This window comes from Sceloporus undulatus, chromosome 2 (assembly GCF_019175285.1).
Source record: "Sceloporus undulatus isolate JIND9_A2432 ecotype Alabama chromosome 2, SceUnd_v1.1, whole genome shotgun sequence".
Lineage (NCBI taxonomy): Eukaryota > Metazoa > Chordata > Lepidosauria > Squamata > Phrynosomatidae > Sceloporus > Sceloporus undulatus.
In genome coordinates this window covers 14,707,913-14,729,306 of record NC_056523.1, presented here as the reverse complement: position 1 = coordinate 14,729,306, position 21,394 = coordinate 14,707,913, and the positions used below count along the sequence as shown (strand labels likewise).

The following is a 21,394-nucleotide window of genomic DNA, read 5'->3' as shown; positions in this document are numbered from 1 at the left end:
ATTATTATATATTATTTAAAAAATAACGAGTATCAAAATTAGGACTAAATAATAAGAAAGGCTAAGTCCTTATAATAATAATTATTACATATTGTTATAATAATATTTTTATTTACTATTATAGATTATTAAAAAAGATCAAATTTATGAAAAGATAAGAAATGCTAAATCCTTATAATAATAATTATAATTATATATTGTTATAATATTTATTATAATATTTATTATAATATATTATTTAAAAATAAAGTCAAAATTATGAATAAATAACAAAAAAGGCAAAGTCCTTATAATAATAACAACAACTTATTATTAATATTATTATTATTATTATTAGGACAGTCTTATTATTTATTAATAATTTTGATTTATTTTTAAAAGATCAATTTTAAACTGAATAACTGAATTGACTCATGATTAAATTTCATTTTTAAAAAAGCTGAATAATAATAATAACAATAATAACAATAATAATAATAATACAGTGATGATGATAATAATTATCAACATTAAACCTATACAGAGTGTTAAACCTCTTTAGGAACAGGGTCTCTCTGTGGGGCTCCTCTATTCCTACCTATCCTCTCCTGCTCCATTTCAACAGCCACGGGTCACATAGGGGCGTGGCTTCACCTAACCCGGAAGCACTCCCTTGGTGACTTCAGCTGAGGGCGGAAGCTTCTGTTTTAAAACAGAAAGACAATGTCGGGCGGAAGTGGCTCCCGCCGCGCCTCAGTTAAGGGCGGAAGTAGATGCGAAATCGAAAGCCGATTGGATAATTCCAAAAGGGGCGGAAGGACGGCTGAAGAAGGAATCGAAGGCTTTGTGTATGTTGTTGTTGTTGTTGTTTATAAGGCGGGCTTCTTCGGGTAAGTGACGCAACGCGCCTGCTGGCCAATGGTTTTAACGTTCCAACGTAGCCGGGTTCCAGCTTCTTGTTCTTCTTCCAAAAGGGGGTCTGGTCTAAGGTTTAGAACGTTTATGCTCCCCCTCATGCAATTCAGCCAATCAGCGGCTGGTATGCAAAACAAGGCGGCTGGCTGCCTTTTCAAACGACCAATAGGGTTGGCGTTGCTGGGCAGTTTATGCAAATATATAAAAGGGACCGCCTCCACCTCCTCCATGATTAGAACGCCGAGGAGCCAGGAAGAGGCTGAGAAGGGAAGAGAAGGCAGGTCATAATGGGGATACATCAGGATAGTTTAGATGTATATGTGTATATATATATATATATATATATATATTAAATGACACACACACACACACACACACACATATATATAGCCATGCACACACACAAATATATATGCAAAGTGTGTGTGTCTATATATATATATAAATATATATATATATATAATATGCATATATATAAAATGGTGCATATCTATCTCTATAATATTATATATCTATATATATATATACACACACACACAAACGCAAATCTCCAGTCTGCATGGGGATATATATATATATATATATATGCATGTGTGTGTGTAAAATATATATAGTATATATGCATGGAAATATACAGTATATATGTGTGTGTGTAAAGTATATACACACACACACACATATATATATTCGTGTGTGTGTGTGTGTAAAGTATATTGCATGCAAATATGTGTGTGTGTATGTGTGATATTACACACACACACACACACACCTCCATTCTGACTTAGCATGAGTCGTGGTGCATCCTGGGAAAGGGTGGCCCTATCCCGGTGTGGGGAAAGTGGTGCTGGGTTGTCCTGGCCTCCTTGCCTCATGAAGTGTCCCTTCCTCTGAGGCTGAGAGAGTGTGACTGGCCCAAGGTCTCCCAGTGAGTCACCAGAGCTGAACTGGGATTCGAACCCTGCTCTCCAGAGCCATAGCCCAAGACTCAAACCACTGGGCCAGGCTGTCTCCATACAAATATACAATCATAAAAAACAGACTAACATTAAAATACATTAATGCTGGAGGAGACTCGACAGCATTAAAAGCGCATTGAAGGCTAGTGTCTCCTGACAGGCTGAGCCAGATGATTTTAAATTGTGAATTTTATATGATGTTTTAATATGAGTATATCTTATTTGTCCTTTTACTTTGAAGTGTGTTTTAAGCAATGTGTTTTAACAGATGTTGTTGTTTGTTTGTTGTTGTTGTTGCCCCCACCTCGGTCCATGAGGAGGGGCAGGTAAGAAACGTATTATTACTATTATTATTATTATTAACTTACAACAAAGAAACAGTCTGAAAATGAAGGTACAAATAAAAAACAATATATCCTATCGAAAAAGACATAAAGTAGGACTCCAACAGCCCACAATGATCAGAGATAATTTGGGCAAGATGGATTAAATCATCAAATAATAATTGGATTAATTTTGGACTAGATTTGACTAGAAGAACTAGATTATTTTTGGAGAATTTTGGGCTATTTTGGAATATTTTGGGTGGGGATCATTTTTGGACTGTTTTGGATTTAGATTATAAGGACATTAACTTCAGAGGGACTTTGCTGTTTTATATACCATCAGTTGGCACTTAAGACTGACTTGGAAGAAGACGCTTTCAGCATTTGTGAATGTAATCTGTTTCATCCATTTTCTTCTTCCTGGTTGGTCTCGAAGGTACTATTGGAAAGTGGGAATCGATCATTGATTTCATGAGAAAATACTGAGGGGAAATAGCAATCGTGGGACTTGAATAATAGTAGAATGTGGTCTGAGTGTTGGACTATGACTCTGGAGAGCAGGGTTTGAGTCACACTCTCTCAGCCTCAGGGGAAAGCAATGGCAAACCTCCTCTGACCAAATCTTGTCAAGAAACCTCCATGATAGGTTCACCTCAGGGCCGCAGTAAGTCGGAAACGGCTTGAAGGCACACAGCAAAGAATGAAATAACATGTAGAAGTGTATCCTATGCAGACAAAGTAGAGTAATTTGTTAATTGTAACCATCAGCTGGAAAGTTGTTCTTTTGTGTAGTTTGTAGGGGTGGCGTGTTTTAACTTTGTAGATTGGAGGTAGGCAGGTTTTTTTGGTAGTTTTACTTTATTATTGTTTTATATTATTGAAAAGTATGTCTTAATAAAAACATTTTTTAAAAAAAGGTACAACTGGATTCCTTAATGTCTTTTTGTGCCAGAATGGATAAGGTCTAAACACACACTGCAGAAATAATCCAGTTCAAGACCGCTTTAACTGCCCGGGCTCAGTGCTAGGCAATCCTGGGAACTGTAGTTTTATTGTGGCACTAGAGCTGTCTGGCTGAGAAAGCTAAATGTTGCTCGTAAAACTACAGTTCCCAGAAATCCCAAGCACTAAGCCAGGGCAGTTAAAGCGGTCTCAAAGCGGAGTATTTCTGCAGTGTGTTTTCGGAACGTACATGGCTTTCCTATACATCCTTGGATTGGGCAAAAAGGTCCCTGTGTCACTGTAGGTTGCTCACCAAAGACCATCCATAGGCTTTACCTGAGTCTTTCAGGTTATGTGGGCATGTTCTAGAAGAGTTTATTCCTGACATTTCGCCAGCATCTGGCTGCATCTTCAGAACCCTCAAAAAACTATGGATGCCGGCCATGAAAGTCTTTGACTTCACTTTACATGAGCCATTTTTCTTGTCTTCCCATACCAGGAGTGACATTGCAGAGCAACCATGATTGTTTTACCACCAGGACTGACGGAAGAAGAAGAAGCTCTACAGAAGAAGTTTGCCAAACTCAAGAAAAAGGTCAGAGCTTGTGACCACTGAGAGTCAGGCTGGGCTGAATGAAAGGCTCAGATAGAGAACAGGAAACTATCCTTTTGCCTAGCCATTAGCCAGTCTAGCCAGCTCTGAGACTGGCAGCAATCTTGAAGGCAACTGTGGCTGCGTCGGCACTGCAGAACTAATCCAGTTTGACACCACTTTAACTGCCATGGCTCAAAGTTATGGAATTTTGGGAACTGTAGTTTGGTGAGACATTTAGGCATTCAGGCATCTGTCTGAGAGGTGCCAAAACAAACTATAATTCCTAGGATTTCAAGCATGGAACCATGGCAGTTAAAGTGGTGTCAGACTGGATTGCAGAATATAGACTATAAATTGCAGCGAGGAATATAATGGTACTATTACCTCCCTCAGTTTGGAAACTATGGGGCTCAACAGACCACCCCTTTCCTCGTTAGATCAGGGCTGTGGCAACCACACACCATGGCCCTGATCTGGCCTTTCCATGGCTCAAAAAGAAGCCACGAAAAGCGGCTCCTTTTTGCGCCCTAGCCGCTGCAGCTTTTCAGCATTCCTTTGGTTCAGCACGTTTAAAACGCTGCACCAACGGAGAGCTATGACGCCCCCCGCCATGTGGTTGGGCACATGGCGTGACGCCAGCATGGGGGTGGCCGGCATGCTTCAAGCAAAGATTTCTCGCAGTCTTGTAGTCTTTTTCAATGAGAGATGTATTGCTTTTTTTTTTAACATGGGGACTCACAACCAGGTCAATAAACACAGAAGAAACTACCAGATTACAATAATATAATTAAGCAATTATTATGTTGAAACACAATTGAATTAAAAAGTACCTTAAAGATGTCAATAAAAGAGCAGAGCACCCACAAGTTAAAAGGCCCAGTTAGTTGTCAACAGCCCACCTAAATAAAAAGATGTTTGCTTGCTAGCAGAAGTGCAGCAGGGAGGAAAAGGAAGTTTTTGTGTTGCTTAAGGGTTCCATGCATTTTGGGGGCAGCCACCAAGAAGGCACTTTCTTCTGTCCCAGCAAATGTGCTCCTGAAAGCTGTGGGATCAAAAGAACTTCCTCATTTAGAACTTGAAAAAATTGTATGGGAAAGTATGGTCCTTCAAATAGTCTGAGAACATCCATTTTTAACCTTTTTTCTTTCTTTCCTTTCCCCCCCCAGAAAAAGGCCCTCATGGCCTTAAAGAAGCAACAGAGTTCAACCAGCCAAGCCAGCCAGGGAGGAATTAAACGCTGTAAGTCAGGCCCTTGTGAAAGAAGAGGATGGGAAGGGGCAGGATATGGTAATACCTAGATCATCCTGGATTATATTTGCACTGCAACCATAATCCAGTTTGATACCACCTTAACTACTATGGCTCCATCCTATGGAATCCTTGAATTTGTAGTTTGTTTTGGCACCAAAGTAATCTGTCAGAGAAGGCTAAATGTCTCAGAAAAACTACAGTTTCCAGAATTGTGTTGATACTGAGCCATGGCAGTTAAAGTGATGTCGAACCAAATTATTTTTGCAGTACTGGACACCACTCTCTTTTTGTTTCTCAGCCATCTCAGACCAGCCCATAGTGGATACAGCGACCGCTACAGAGCAAGCCAAAATGCTGGTGAAAACAGGGGCCATTAGCGCCATTAAAGCTGAGAACAAGAACTCAGGATTCAAGCGCTCTCGCACTCTGGAGGGGAAGCTGAAAGTAAGTGGAAATGGGTAGAAGCATGACCAGAAGATCTATGTTATAGGACTGGTTCACGTCCCACACACTCTTAACCTCTTTGTGTGTCTTTAGGATCCAGAGAAAGGGCCAGCCCCGACTTTCCAGCCTTTTCAGCGAAGCATCTCTGCAGACGATGATTCCCAAGAGGTACCAGGAATTTGGGGTTCTAGATTGGGCAAATGGATTCGATCAAGGCAAAGAGAGTTTGCTTTTCCATTCCTCGGTGTGTGTTGTTTTTCCTTTCCCTGGTTGTGATGAAAGGTTAATGGTTCTCACCATGTAGTCTTCTAGATATTTTGGTCCTCAAATTCCAGAAACTTTACCCAGTATGGCCAATGGCTAGGGATTCTGGGACTTTATCACACACGGATTTTAAGAACCATAAAAATTCAGTAATGTTTATTTGTTGATACCTATCATATGCCCTCTTGTCCCTGCCGTGTCTTTCAATCATTGTTAGCTTGCACCTTGCCATTGATGAGGAATACCTGTCAATATGCTTCCAATTGCGCTAATTATCAGGGGCAGTGTAGTGGTTTGAGCATTGGACTACGACACTGGAGACCGGGGTTTGACTCCCGGCTCAGCCATGAAAATCCACTGGGTGACCATGGATAAGTCACACACTCTCAGCCTTAGAGGATGGCAATGGCAAACCCCCTCTGAAGAAACTTGCCAAGAAAAACCTGTGATAGTTTCACCTTAGGTTCACCATAAGTTAGAAACGACTTGAAGGCACACAACAACATCAATAAATTGTTCTGGGACTGTGCAGTCATGTGTCTGTGTCTGGTGTCCCTTTTATAAAATGGCAAAATCAAGATTTGCTCTTTAGATTTATTTATTGGGTAAATACTTTAAAGCCATGGATGATTGAAACCCTGGATGCACAATATGTGGATATGGGGACAACTGTATCTACAGATCAAAAAATGTGTATTTCTATTCACGATCCTTTGTGGATCCACTAGTAATCTGTCATGGATCCCTAGGGATCCAGGGAATCCAGGCTGAGGAAGCCTGTTCTGTAGGATAACGTTTCCGCAAATTGTTTTTGACTGTAGATTTATTGGACTACAGCTCCCATTATTCCAGTTTGTACAGGCTGAAATAATTAAATCTGTAGACCCAAGATATCTGCGGGGTATGAGATTAAGGATGGCTGCCATAAAACCTTGGGGCTATTAAAGGGAAAAAGTGAGGACAAAGGCACTCTGACCACTAGTTCAATTGATTTCAATAGTTCACTCACTACTTTTGTCTTTTCCTTCCTTTCAAAAAATACTTTGTTCTAGACATGGCGCCCCCAGAGGAAATCTCTCTATGAAAGGTTGGTTCTGATTATAAAATCAATATAATTAGTCCTGTCTGTATGAAATTAGAAAAGTAAAGTCTCACCACATTTCAGAGCAGTTCTTTAAATAGCAGCTGGAGTTTTTATGGCATAGTCATTTTGTAGTAAGGTATTGTGACAGTCATGATTTTGTGGTCAGGAGCTTTTTCACACTGCACAATTACATCACCTTGATACCACTTTAACTGTCATGATCCCATCCTATGGAATCCTGGGATCTGTATTTCTGTACACTATTTGTAGTGTTCTAACAGTATTTGTAGTGTTCCAAATTACAAACTTTAGGATTTGGATGTTTACAACAAAGAGTCTGTCACTTAAGGATGGGATGCATTGATTAACACTTGTAAATCAGGGATTAATACTTGTAAATCAAGGAGAAAGTCCCCATCTTATCTATATGTCCAACCTAAAGGCAAAGGGCAGGGTGTGAAGGACAAAAGGTCACCTATTGCCTACCTGTTCCTCTCGTTTTCCAGTCATGAAGACTTCTAGGCTATGAGTAGAAAAGAATAAGGAATTTCTAACTAACTGCAGAAACATGCCGTTTGACACAGTTTTAACTGCCATGGCTCAATGTTATGGAATTCTGGGATGTGTAATTTGGGGAAATAACCTTCTCTGTCTGAGAGTTTTGGTGCCACAACATGCTACAGATCCTCAGAATTCCAGAAGCTGGAGCCATAACAGTCGAAGCAGTGTCAAACTACATTATTTCTGCAGTGCAGGGCAGACTAAGAGTGAGAGCTCCCATTTTTATTATTTTTATCAGACCATCCTATGGAATCCTGGGATCCGTTATTTCTATGAAGTGTTCAGAATTCTCTGCCTCAGAGTTCTAGCACCTCACTAAACTAAAAACTCCAGGATGCTACAGGATTGTACCATGACAGATAAGGTGGCATTAGTGCTCTAACAGTGTAATGTGAAAGGCCCCCTGTCTAATATAAATTTCTCCTTTTACTGGTTTAGAGTGAAATATTAATTTTTCTGGTGGAAGCAGGTGGTGTCTTCCACCAAATTGCTGAGCTTCTAGGCTATATTGTGAGAGCTGCACCATTTTAGAAACAAAATAGAGTTTTGTGGCACCCTGCTGACAAAGAAACGTATTTTGGGATAAGCCTTTGTGGATTCCTTTATTAAAAGTGTTATGTTGCATTTCCTGGTTTGTGTCTGTATATAAATCTTTGTGTATACAAACATATACACCAAGAGATCAATATTGTATATAATACTAGTCAGAGGAAAATTAAATGCAGACAGTACTGACAGTGGCAATTATAGTATTAACCAAGGTTCTCTGCAAATTAGTTCCTGGAGACAACTAGATGTGTTAATTTCCTAATCCTTGACAAGAAAGGGTATTTCAATACATTGGGGCACCTTGAAGAAATGGGTCAACTCCCAATTTTTTTTCTCCACATTTGGGAACTCATTTGCCTAAAAAATTTAATAATTTTGCATGTGAAACTTTGGGTTCATGCAAAGAAAACTTCTTGGTTTTTGTGCAGGAAAAAGGGACTTCTTTTATAGTCAGAAAGTCCCAAAATGCAAACCAAAAGAAAGGGTTTTAAAAGAAGACTAAAGGTGTGAAAATTAAAGGAAAGGAGATTAAATTTAGGGCTTATGCTGACAATTTAGTCCTTACTTTAGCAAACCCGATAGAAGATATTTCAAAAGTAAATAGAATGTTATCACAATTTGGACAAGTATCTGGTTTATTCATTAACAAAGGTAAAACCTCTATGCTCACAATGAACCTAACAAAGTCTGAAAAAGATCAAATAGAAAAGATATCTAATTTAGAACGATCACATTGTGCACCATATAGTCCCTTGCAGACTTTAAGGATCTACATGGGTGATATAACATCCTGGCAGTTGTGTCATTATTGAATGCCACTGCTTCCAATTATATCAGGCCAACTAGTGACATTTTGCATGAGCAGCTGCCCTTGGGCATAGGTACAATATGCTGCAACCATAATTTAAGATGCCACTCTGTAATATCTTTCTTTGTGCAACAAGCAAGAGATTCTTCAAATATCTTTCTCCTTTTGTACTGTACTCCCCTGACAATCCATCTTTTCCCTGGCACTTTACTTTTTCCAGCTTTGTGAGCTCCAGTAATCGCCTCCGAGATCAAGAGAAGGAATCAGAGGTGAGCAGGGATCCAGACAAGGACTCAGAGCGGAGTGAAAACTTGCCTGGTTATGAGTGGGACTATGATCGGGATCGCAGCCGGGATAGAAGTAGAGATCGAGACCGAGAAAGAGATCGGGACCGGGAGAGAGACCGGGATCGAGAACATGACCGGGAGAGAGACAGAGATCGGGACCGAGACCGAGACCGGGACAGAGAGGGCAGCTTTCGCCGTAAGGCATTCTTGGGGCTTTGTAAATATGTTTTATGCTTTCCAACGGACAACTGTACTGTTAGACCATATTTCTGCAACTATGCAAGACTTATACATACAGTGCCATTATCATATCACAATTCTTTTTCAGTCTTTATTAACTGCAACATTTAATATAAACAAGTATTCCTTATTGACTGTTAAGTAGTATGCATATATATTTTTCATCTGATTATATGTTCAGATTACCAAAATTACTATTTTTAAGCTAATTTACCTACACAATCATGCTCCAACTGCATGTTTATTTACTTACTAAAATATTTATATCACACCCTCTGTCTCGGGTCCCAATATCCTGAGGAGCCAAGGTGGGCCTCATGACTTTGTGGGGAGAGGCTGGAATCAGTTTTGGGAGATTTCACTTGTTTATTTATTTAATCATTGGATTTAGATCCTGCCTTTCTCTCAAAATTGGGACTTAAGGTGGCTCACACTAGTATTAAGCAAATAAAGAATGCAAGTAATGCACAAAACACAACCAATTGTTAGTTAAAAGCACAAATGAAAACATTAAAACCTATAACTAAGAAAAGTACAGCACCCAACTGGAAACAAGTCCTGTCCTTAGCAAACTGTTCCAACTCCCAAATAAGAGACCTTACCTGCCAACAGAATGACACAGAGAAAGGGCCAACCTTGCCTCTATTTGTAGAGCATCTCAAGAGCTTTGGAAACAGCCACTGAGAAGGCCTTTTCTCATACAGGTTGAGTCCCCCTTGTCTGGAATTCTAAAATCCGAAATATTCTATAAACCAAAACATTTTTCATGGGTGGCTGAGAGAGTGACACCTTGGCTTCTGATGGTTTAGTGTACATAAACTTTGTTTTATGCGCAAAATTATTTTAAAATATTGTATAAAATTACTTTCAAGGTATGTGTATAAGGTGTATATGAAACATACATGAATTTTGTGTTTAGACTTGGGTCTCATCTCAAAGATATCTCATAGTGTATATATACAAATACAGATATTGTGAAATCCCAAACACCCCTGATCCCAAGTATTTTAGATAAGAGAGACTTAGCCTGTATCAAGACCAGATAGATCCAAAAAAGTAACCTTTTCAAGTTCATATGGAGAATACAGTCCTTCAGATAGCCAGTAATCAGAGAGGGTTTTCTTTTCTACATTGTAATTGTCTGCACTGTAATATTATTTCATATCTAACACAGTAATTTAATTTTCTGAATTATACACTCATATTACACTTATGAACTGCTAGTTGATAGATGGGGAAAGCCTGATGGGAATGTTATGTCTAGGTTTCTTAAGAGAGTAGGTAAGATTTCGAGGTGATTTGGCACTGAATTGGACTACCAGGACAGGATTAGCAGTTTATATTTTACCCTTCTTTGCCTCTTTCCAGGATCAGATTCTTTCCCAGACCGCCGTGTCCCACGCAAAGGCAATACGGTGTTTGTGTACGGGGCTGACATGAATCAGAACATGCTGCGTACCTCTTTTGCAGCCTTTGGGAACATCATTGATCTCTCCATGGACAACCCCCGCAAGTAGGTGCTGAGAAAGGAAGCTGACTGGGCCCAGGCCATCTTCATGCCTAAGACAGAAAGTCCACCAGGCTGCAATAAAAAGAATAAGTGGTCTTAATAGATCACAGGGTTAAATGATATGAAGTGGAAGCTAATAAAGCCAATGCAGTTCTAGGCTGCATCAACTGAAGAACAATATCTTGATTGAGAGAAGTAATAGTACCGCATTGTTCTGCTTTGGTCAGACCTCATCTGGAATACTGTGTCCAGTTCTCTGCACCAAATTCAAAAGGGATATTAACAAGCTGGAACATGTCCAGAGGAGGGTGACCAAAATGGTGAAAGGTCTGGATACCAGGCACTATGAGGAGAGATTTATGTTTATTTGGAGAAGAGAAGTTAAGAGATGACATAATAACTATGTTTAAATATTTGGAGGGATGTCCTATTGAGGATGGAGCAAGCTTGTTTTCTGCTGCTCCAGAGAATAAGTCATGGAGCAATGGATTCAAGCTGCAGGAAAAGAGATTCCACCTAAACATTAGGAAGAAGTTCCTGACCATAAGAGCTGTTCAGCTGTGGAAGACGCAGCCTCAGAGTGTGGTGGAGTCTCCTTGGGTGGATTTTAAGCAGAAACTGGAGTCTCATTCTTTGGAGATTATTGGACAGAGGCTGGATGGCTGTCTGTCAGGAATGCTTTGATTGTGCATGGCAGGGGGTTGGACTGGATGGCCCTGGGGGTCTCTTCGAACTCTAGGATGCTATGCTTATAGAGCTGTCCAAACCTCAGAATCTACAAGTGGATTGTGCCCCAGAGGTCAGACCTGTCTGTTTTCCCAGCCTAATACACAAAAACTATAGGAGGCCATTGGCAGTAATCTTTGAGAACTCCTGGAGAACAGGAGAAGTCCCAGCAGACTGGAGGAGAGCAAATGTCCTCATCTTCAAAAAGGGGGGGGGGGGAAGAGGGTCCAAACAATTATTGTCCAGTTAATCTGACATCAATACCAAGAAAGATTCTAGAGCAGATCTGTGAACATCTAGAAAGCAATGCCATAATCACAAAAAGTCAACATGGGTTTCAGAGAAAGAAGTCATGCAGATCTGATCTCTTTCTTTGATAAAATTACCAGCTTGGTAGATGAAGGGAATGCTGTGGATATAGTATATCTTGATTTCAGTAAGGCCTTTGACAAAGTTCCCCATGATATTCTTGCAAACAAGCTTGTAAAATGTGGACTAGACAAGGTCGCTGTTACATGGATTTGTAACTGGTTGACTGGCCGAACGCAAAGAGTGCTCAACAATGGTTCTTTTTCATCCTGGAGAGAAGTGACCAGTGGGTTCCCACAGGGCTCTGTCCTGGGGCCAGTGTTATTCAACATTTTTATCAATGACTTGGATGACAGAATTGGGGGCACACTTATCAAATTTGCAGATGACACCTGGCTGAATGAAACTACAGGTGAAAGGGATCTGGGAGTCCAAGTAGACCACAGGTTGAACATGAGTCAACAGTGTGATGCAGCAGCTAAAAAGGCCAATGCAATTTTAGGCTGCATCAATAAAAGTATAGTGTCTAGATCAAGGGAAGTAATAGTGCCACTATTCTGCTTTGGTCAGGTCCCACCTGGAATATTGTGTCCAGTTCTGGGCACCACAACTCAAAAAGGATGTTGAGAAACTGTAGCATGTCCAAAGGAGGGCGACTAAAATGGTGAAGGGTCTGGAAACCATGCCCTATGAGCAATGACTTAGAGAGCTGGGAATGTTCAGCCTGGAGAAGAGAAGGTTAAGAGGTGATATGATAGCCCTGTTTAAATATTTGAAGGGATGTCATGTTGAGGAGGGAGCAAGCTTGTTTTCTGCTGCTCCAGAGACTAAGACCCAGAACAAAGAATGCAAGCTCCAGGAAAGAGATTCCGCCTCAATATTAGGAGGAACTTCCTGACAGTAAGGGCTGTTCGACAGTGGAACAGACACCCTCAGAGAGATGTGGAGTCTCCTTCCTTGCAGGTTTTTAAGCAGAGGCTGGACGGCCATCGGTCGGGCATGCTTTGATTTAGATTTCCTGCATGGCAGGGGGGTTGGACTGCATGGCCCTTGTGGTCTTTTCCCACTCTATGATTCTATGATTCTGTGAGCGTCTCTAAAAGATTGCTACACCTTTCAAACTTGGGGAAAGCAATTCATAGTACCAAACATAAAAATGAATTTGTGGATAAAGAATCCGTGGATAAAGAAGTCCAACTGTACTAGAAAATAAACTGAGCTAGCCAAGGCACAGGCTTAAAGTAACTAATAAGTATGTGAATTTTGATTTGCTTCTCATCTAACTATTACCGTTGGGTGCTTGAAGAATCTATTTTGAAGTACTGTTGAAAATGATTTACTCAAGCATACAAGACCTGAAAATTTTGGGATGAGATAAACAGTAGTTTTTTCATGGAGTGCTATTAGTTACCACCACATTTCACCAAAGTTCGGTATTGTAAGGATTATTTGTTTGTTAAGTCAGTTTCACTTAATATGGTCAGTTAGTTTCTGCATGTGTTATTATCTTATTCTTCAAAGAAGTATAAAATACATTTGGTTATGCAGTTCATTTCATATATACCTGTGGTTATGCTTTTGCTTTAGTTAGTTCATCTTATTTTCTAGTCATATTCAAAATCTTGTTTATATTTGATACTGTGACTTGCTTTCCCTGAGTTTGAAAGGTGTGGTATGCTTTTCCAACCCCCTACCTTTAACTTGACCCAAAATCTGCCACCTAAGTGAATAACCATCTTGTTTTGCCTCAAGGCTAGAGCAAGACTGTTCGAGTTCCTGGGAACATTACCCTGTCAGTGTTGTCCAGAAGTTTAGCATCCATTTCCAGAACAGATTTATTTATATGACTAGAAGTCATATCAACCACAAGTTCATGTGGACTTCAAGCTCTGTCCTAAATTGAGAAAGAACAGGGCAGTACTAATATGTGAAAGATGAAGTAATCTTTCTTTATCACTGCCCTGCCAACAATGGAAACAGTAGTTTATTTTTCTTTGGCAAGTATGAAGGGAACCAAGATGTCTTATACAACTACATCTACTCTGTGTATTGCATTTTTATAATGTTTTTGTTGTTAATTTGCCAGCAAGTTGGCTTTGACTTTCAGTGACTCTATGAAGGAGAGACCTCCAAAACACCGTTTTTTTCAGCTGCCTTACTCAGGTCTTACAAACACAGGGTTGTGGTTTTCTTGATTGAATCGTCCTTTCCTGCTGCGTTCCACTTTGCCAAGGATTATAAACTTTTCTAAGAAGTCGTCATCTTATGATATATCCAAAGTATGACAGTCTCAGTTTAGTCATTTTGGCTTCTGGGGAGAGTCAAGGCTTGATTTTTACTCTGAGCCATTTATTGGTCTTTTTGGCTATCACTTGACACCACTTTAACTGCCATGGCTCAATGCTGAATTCAGGGATTTGTAGTTTTGTGAAAGATTTAACTGGGTCTGTCAGAGAGCTCTGGTGCCACAGCAAACCACAAATCCCAGCATTCCATAGGATGGAGCCATGACAGTTAAAACAGTGTCAAACTGCTTTAATTCTGCAGTGGGGCAGCAGCCTTATTTGCCTCTCTTGGAAGCTGCCAGGTGTGGCAATTCACCTTTGAAGTAGGTTTTGGGGCTCCACTCACTTGTTTGACATTAAAAAGAATCTCTGGCGGTTTACAGACCGCCAAATAGTACGTCATCAATACGTACTAGGGTTAGGAAGGGGCGGTGCTTCCGCACCCCCCTAACCCTAGTACGTATTGAATACGTACAAGATGGCGGCGCCCTGTTTATACGGGCGCCGCCATCTTTACGTATCGGACGCTGAGCGTCCGTACGCATCGCGGGCGTTGTGACGTAGTGAGTGCGCCCCTGGCGCCTCGCTACGTCGCAAACGCGACTTAAAAAGAAGCTCCATTTTGGAGCTTCTTTTTCGGTCCGCGCGGGAGTCGGGCCGTGTGAAGGCTCCGGCTCCCCCGCGGACCTACTGGCGGCGGCGGCAGAGCGCCGCAAAGCGGAGGTATGTATCCCGCCATAGTTTTTGAAACCAGGAGCTGACTTTCATCTACTTCAAAGGGTTTTTTTTAAAAAAAAAAATCTTTTGGTACGCTGTGCCTCCCTACCTAGGGATCCTTGAAAGTTGCAGCTTGGAAAAGTAACTTTTCCAAGTTCTACAATGGACTCAGTGGGAGCATTCCTGAGCTCAATACTAAACCTTCTCTTTTCTTACTCCCCAGCTGTGCTTTTGTCACATATGACAAACTGGAGTCTGCGGATCAAGCCGTTGCTGAGGTATGGGCCACTGCTTTTCCTCTCTGTGTTGCTTATACTGGACCAGAAAGATGGCAGAGATGACACTTAAGGTTCTTTTAGTATTTTTTTCTTTTTAATAAATACATTTTATAATACAACAAGTATTACAGCAACAACTTGTAGAAGACAGTAGCAGAAGCCATGGTCAGAGGTTTGCCATTTCTTAATGTAACTACAGTTGATGTTATTTCTGGTTTGTCAGTCAAGGTGGCATGGATAACTGCCATTAAATGTTTAGAAATTCCTTGTTTTAGGCACACAGGAATTGGGGATGAGGCGGATCCAAGAATCAGCTAGATTCACTTGCTTTGCTGTAAACCTAAGTGTTTTATCTCAAGGACCAAATTCAGTTCTAGACAAGGTCTTATAATTATTGGTATCATCGTTATAATTATTTTAAAAATTTATTTACATCTTACCTTTCTCCCAAATGGGACTCAAGGTGGCTCACGCATGAATTAAAATAATATACATGAATTAAAAATTAGAAACACAGTCGTCCCTTTGTATCTGCAGGGGTTCGATTCTGGACCCCACCGTGAATCTGAATGCGAGACCTCAAATCCCGTTGATTTTAATGGTGTTCAGCTGTGTGCACGCACTGCCATTGGGGACAATGGGACCATCCGCAGATGTTTAAATGCATGGATGACAAGCCCATAGTTGGCAAGAGCTGACGGTAAAACGCAATTAAATTCTGTTAACATGCAATTAAATACAATGCTGTATTAAAACGTCAGTACTATAAAACAATATACAATTATTTAAAACCATGATGGGAACAGTTTTAAAAGCAATGCACTCCATTACAGGCTTTTGCACACATTCATTTCCACACAGTCATTTAATCACCAAATACTTGTTAAAATAATTTTAAAAAGAAAAAAAAAACATTTTAACTTGCTCAGCTTGGGGTGCATCTACACAGTAGAAATAATCAATTTGACACCAATTTAAGTGCTGCTGCTTCATCCTATGGAAACTTGGGATTTTTAGTTTGACAAGATCTTTAGCCTTCTCTGCCAAAGAGTGCTGGTCCTTGCCAACCTACAATTCCAGGATTTTGTAGGATGGCGCCATGGCAGTTAAAGTAGTGTCAAGCTGCATTATTTTGACACTGTAGATGCACTCTTGGATTCTTGTAGCAGAGAGTTCCATAGCCTTAGAGCAGCCACTGAGAAGGCTCTTGAGGGGCCGTGCTATCAACTAAATTTTGTAGGGGACATTGCAGTCTTTTAGAATAGGAAGAAAAAAAATCTCCTACAAGACTTAGAAAACCAGCAAAAGAGGTGTAGCTTTTTGGAGTAACTCCAGATTGTGGCCCCAAGAAGACCGTATTGGGTCTTAAGCTTGAGGTTCTTCATGGCTATATTCAGCCATAAGTTGGAGGCTTATTGTAGCCGCTTATTGTGTTCTCCCTTATAGCAGAAATCCTGTGGCATCTTCTAGAGCTGTAGGTTCTAAATTTGGTCCTCTGGGTGTTTTGGACTTCAGCTCCCAGAAGTCCCAGCCTTCTTGGCTAACAGTCAATACTTCTTGGAGCTGAAAAGTAACAGGTCTATGGACTGCATTCCCATCTATACCTCCTTGGGGAGTGGACCCCCTTGAACAGTGATATTTGCTTGTGAATGAAGACACACTTGACAGCACTGAGTCTTTAAGACTCCTTATTCTTCAAGAGGTCACTCTGGGCTTTTGAGGGATTCCGCACAAATGACTTAGGATCTCTCTTGCCTCCTTGTAGCTCAATGGCACCGTGGTAGAGAATGTACAGTTGAAGGTCAGCATTGCCCGAAAGCAACCAATGTTGGATGCAGCTCTTGGAAAATCTGTCTGGGGATCTTTGGGTATGTATTCCTCAGAACTAGAAGGAAGTTCCATTGATTCAGGAGGTCTGTTTAAGTGGGAACTGGCAACGGAATTTAAGGCATTACTTCAGTGGTTCTTAAACTTCTTGCTGCGTGATCCCCTTTCCATCTACATGCAGACATTGTGTGCCGCTCTCAACATAGTATACGACTAAAATATTTTGTGTGAGTGTGTTTTACTGCAGTTCTCAACACAGCAGAAACAGTTATTCCTGCTGCTAGTGCTCATTCTCTATTGCCCATTCAGATTGCACAATTATAGTCTACTTTAACTGTCATGACAACGTAGGCTCAGTACAGACGGGCCTCGTGGCATGTCTTCATGACGTGCTAGGATTGCCTTGGGGTGTCTCTTACAGATGGCCTGCAACCCTAGCACGTCTTCCATACATCAAAATGGCGGTGCCCTGTACAGATGGTCGCCGCCATTTTGACACGACGGACGGCATACTGTGGCGTCATTATGGCACCGCAAAAAGAACCTGCTTTTTGTGGGTTCTTTTTGCTGCGTGAAGAAGTTGCGCAGTTTGTCCGCTGCGGCTTCCTCATGGAGCAAACCTATTGGGGCAGTCTGTACCAGGCCATAGAATCATAGAGTTGGAAGAAACCACAAGGGCCATCCAGTCCAACCCTCTGTCATTCAGGAAATCACATCATATGGAATCCTGAGATTTGTACTTTCAAGAGGGGTATTTAGAATTCACAGCCAGAGAGCTCTAGTGCCTCATCAAACTACAAATCCCAGGATTCCATAGGAGGTTGCTAGGGCAGCTAAAGTGGAATATGGCACTATAATTGTGTAGTGTAACTGGGTTTCTGCTTTAAATAATCACAATGTAAGTTCCCTCTCCCAGTCTCTCTATTTCAGATGAGTCCTGCTAGCTATTGGAAGTCCAATGTTGTAGGGGTTGCATGTTTCATTTTATTTATTACAACCAACTGATCAAACATCAACAAACAGCAATCACATGCAATAGTTAATAATTAAAATTTCACTTATAAAATTATATTAAAAAGACAAAGAAGGAAAAGTAAAATAAGATAATTATAAATGCATGAAATCATTATAACATTTTAACTAACAAGTATTATAAAATTTTAATGGACTATCTTACATCTGCAGACCTTTGCCGCTGTGCAAAAGCTGGCCACCCTTATTGTTATTGTTATGCATTGGTCTGCGATCAAATTAGATACATAAAATTCGCCAGTACTTCTGGAATACTGACTAAGAATTGGATAAATAAAAATATGATAGCCGTTATAAAAAGGACAATACAACAATACATGACCAATAGTCTCCCCTGAACCAGTTCCACATGGGCATATACGTACTTCATGGGGAATTTTTTTTGTATCTTCCTTCCATTAAGGCTGAAGGTAGGTAGGACATTACATTTTGCTAAGGTAAATGCTATCCTGTATTTTGGAAGCGTTAGAAGACTTAGATAATTGGCTAATGAAAATGCATTACCATTGTCTCTAAAATCAGGGCATACAGAGGCTGCTTTAACATGTTGTTGCAACTCATTATCTATTATTTCTTGATGTGTTTCCTACTTTGCTTTATTATAGCCCACTGCCAAAATGGTAGGATATGAAAAACCCAATTTGGCCAATTTCTCATTCAGAGTTTTATTCCATCTGGAAAGAAACCCATCAAACAATATCATGGAGCTAATCCTACTGAACAACAATCTGAGCCAAAAATTAAACTTAAATACCCATGCCCGTGATTTGACTGTCATTTGACCTGTCTCCAAGTACAGGATTGCATTAGGCACACACCTGAGAAGTACAAAAATGGGTCTCAAAAATTTTGTTTGTGTAATTTCCATTAAATCAAAAGTAGTATAGGTACACCATTGTGCCCCATGTAACATGCATGTTTATCTTCCCCAGCATTAAAGATGGAGCATGGGGTGAAGAGACTCCATTGCCCTGGGGTCCCATAAATATCCACTCCTGTACAGAATGCCAATGTAAGGCAATGTATGTCGATAGAAATAGTCAGTGTGCATGGTTGATATCCTGTTGTGTGACAGCAAGGGAAATTGGCATGATCCTCTGTAAATTTTAATTGCACTACTACATATACAATAGTTCCACATGTGTAATTCCACTCTTGCTGCCATCAGTGAAGTATGGCTGTAACACATTGTCTACAAGATCTACTCTGGATATGTAGTGCCACTTATCCCTGCGTTGGTCTTGAACAGGATGCCAGCCAGGAACGGATGAGTACAGGTAAGATTTTGAGCCTTCTGTTTTTGGGATCATTCACATTCTTCTCTTTTTCAGCTGTGCGGTACAGTGCGAAGGGCTCTCACCGAGACAAGCGTTCTCAGGTTGCCTTCAGCGAGGACATGCTCTGAGGCCGCCGGTGTGTAGCCATTTCCATTTGAGTGGTGGAGCCTTTTTCCTTTTGCTGTGCTTTTTAGTCAAGTTGCTAAAATAAACATGAGCTGTTTGTTTGTTTTTGATCCTTTGAGACTGTAGTAATTCAGGATCCAAGACTTTCCTCTCAACTCAGGCTTGAACTTTGATATTTGCCCAAACTGGGGAGAGGCTCAGTTCTATAACATCATCATGATAAACTAATTTACAGGTTGAGTCTCCCTTACTTGAAAGGCTTGGGGCCAGAAGTGTTTTGGATTTCAGAATTTTTAGATTTTGGAATATTTGTGTATATGTAAGGCAATATCTTGGAGATGGGACCCAAGACTCAACTTGAAATTCATTTGTGTTTCGTATACACACATAGCCTGAAGATAATTTTATACAAAATATTTTGAATAATTTTGTACATGAGAGTAAAACTTAGGGGCATCCTAAGAAAGGATGTAAAGGATGAAGCAAAAGAAAATTATGCCAAAGAACTGAGAAAATTCCTATAGGCATAACTGCTCAACCTAAAGACTGCATGGATGAGGAGGGAATTACAGTACAGTGCGTCCTCGCCTTACGCATGGATCCGCTCCAGATCCCGCCGCGTAAGGCAAATTCCGCCTATGCTCGAGCCCCATTGTTTCCAATGGGGCTTGTGAATGGCGGCCGCGGCAGCGTGGCAGCGCACAGGGCGCAACGGGCGCACGCGCCCATTCAATTGAATGGGACGCGCTGCCCCTTCCGCCCCGCGCGCGCCCCGCAGCTTGAGCACGTATGCTCAAGCCGCATATGGCACGCTTGCTTATGGCACGGGCGCGCTGTAAATGGTGGCTGTGCAAAGTGTAGGATAGGCGATGAGGTACAGATGAGGCTAATAAAACACATGTCAAAAATGATGTAAAGGCAAGAGTTAAGGTACAGTATTAACTCTTAACAACAAGGGAACCATCTTTTCTCTGCACAGAGTGGTAAAAGATGAGACCTTAGACTGTCTCAAGAGAACCTAAAAGAAGCACTTACCAGAGGCATACAAGGATGGATGGATGTTGTTTGAGAACCATCAGTGTGAACCTGTGCCCACCACTGGTCAGTCTTGGGATAGGCTAGGAAGCCTACTCCCCTGTGCATAGCGGGACAACCTCACTGTATAAATGCATTGTAGGATCTAACCAAAAATCAACACACTTCAGGGAGTGTAGCTCAGAGCAAACCTTCATCTCATGTATACCGAAGGGAGCAGATGCTGAAGAAGCAACGAACATCTTGTTAATGAGCTGTACTCAAGTATATTATGAATCTGGCTATCCTGCCATACTTTAGAATATGTAATATGAAATTTTGATGCAGACAGTGAAGGAGAATTGCAGAGTCCACAATGTCTCCGTTGAAAGCACTGATTTCAGTTTTGATTCTGACTCTGCTAAATTTTGACCCAGATAACTCATTATAAGGCACCTCTCTCTGTATGACACCAAATCCCATGATGGACAGAACTGGAAACAAACAGGTGAAAGTAATTAAAGAACCCATACATTCTTTTCACACAATGAAATTTAATATACAATTGTTAGCAATACATTCATTCTACTTCATTTAAAGATACTGGTCCTATTTACACAGAGCGTCCCAAGTGTGGTGGGAAGAGCACATCTACAGGAAATCCAGCCCCTCTTCACTCAGCCTTTCCTTGAGCCAAGGCAAAATCTTGAAGACGTTGATGTGGAAATCTCTGGCATAGCTGGGAGATTGCTGGTGGAGACCTCTGTCACCTTCACATGGGATTTTCTTCTTGTTCTTACAGACATCAATGACACCCCAACTGATCACACCCACCTGTAGAACAAGGGAGAGAGTGAACGAGGGACACAATCTTGAGACCTTGCAGTGGGAAGAAAGTACCATCTGCTAACCAGAATGGCAGAACTTGCCACTTACAGTGGTACCTCGGGATACGAAATACCCAGGTTACGAAATTTTCGGGATACGAAAAAATCCCATAGGGAATTATTGTCTCGGGTTACGAAATTAATTCGTAACGCGGCCGCTTTCGTAACCCGAAAAGCCTTCGTAAGCCGAATTGCCATAGGCGCT

The 21,394-nt window shown here is 40.9% G+C and overlaps 3 protein-coding genes across 9 annotated transcripts in view; 1 reads left to right on the top strand and 2 right to left on the bottom strand.

The window, feature by feature from the left end:
* SKIV2L (Ski2 like RNA helicase) overlaps positions 1 to 849 on the bottom strand; it is a 35,405-nt gene extending 34,556 nt beyond the window's left edge. For both annotated transcript variants that reach the window (XM_042451124.1, XM_042451123.1), the window contains exon 1: positions 578 to 849. Coding sequence is in view for 1 of the 2 variants with exons in the window: in XM_042451123.1 (XP_042307057.1) it covers positions 578 to 596 (19 nt within the window). In the remaining variant the exon portion in view is untranslated. The remainder of the gene's footprint in view (positions 1 to 577) is intronic.
* On the top strand, positions 743 to 19,398 carry NELFE (negative elongation factor complex member E). 6 transcript variants are annotated; one of them, XM_042451131.1, is made up of 11 exons: positions 743 to 869; positions 3,618 to 3,713; positions 4,880 to 4,952; positions 5,263 to 5,408; positions 5,502 to 5,576; positions 6,725 to 6,759; positions 8,895 to 9,157; positions 10,570 to 10,714; positions 14,972 to 15,026; positions 16,792 to 16,894; positions 19,217 to 19,398. In XM_042451131.1, exons 2-11 carry the CDS (start codon positions 3,639 to 3,641, stop codon positions 19,288 to 19,290), a joined length of 1,044 nt encoding a protein of 347 aa, XP_042307065.1. In that variant the 5' UTR covers positions 743 to 869; positions 3,618 to 3,638; the 3' UTR covers positions 19,291 to 19,398. The 6 variants fall into 6 exon arrangements, with proteins under 6 accessions (XP_042307065.1, XP_042307067.1, XP_042307064.1 ...); XM_042451133.1 differs by having other exon boundaries at positions 805 to 827; XM_042451130.1 differs by lacking the exon at positions 743 to 869 and adding an exon at positions 1,067 to 1,171.
* A 1,438-nt stretch (positions 19,399 to 20,836) lies between these two features.
* The window catches only part of LOC121922136 (complement factor B-like), a 4,188-nt gene continuing 3,630 nt past the window's right edge, over positions 20,837 to 21,394 (bottom strand). The window contains exon 4 of the mRNA XM_042451135.1: positions 20,837 to 21,063. Coding sequence (XP_042307069.1) covers positions 20,954 to 21,063 — 110 coding nt within the window. The 3' untranslated portion in view covers positions 20,837 to 20,953. The remainder of the gene's footprint in view (positions 21,064 to 21,394) is intronic.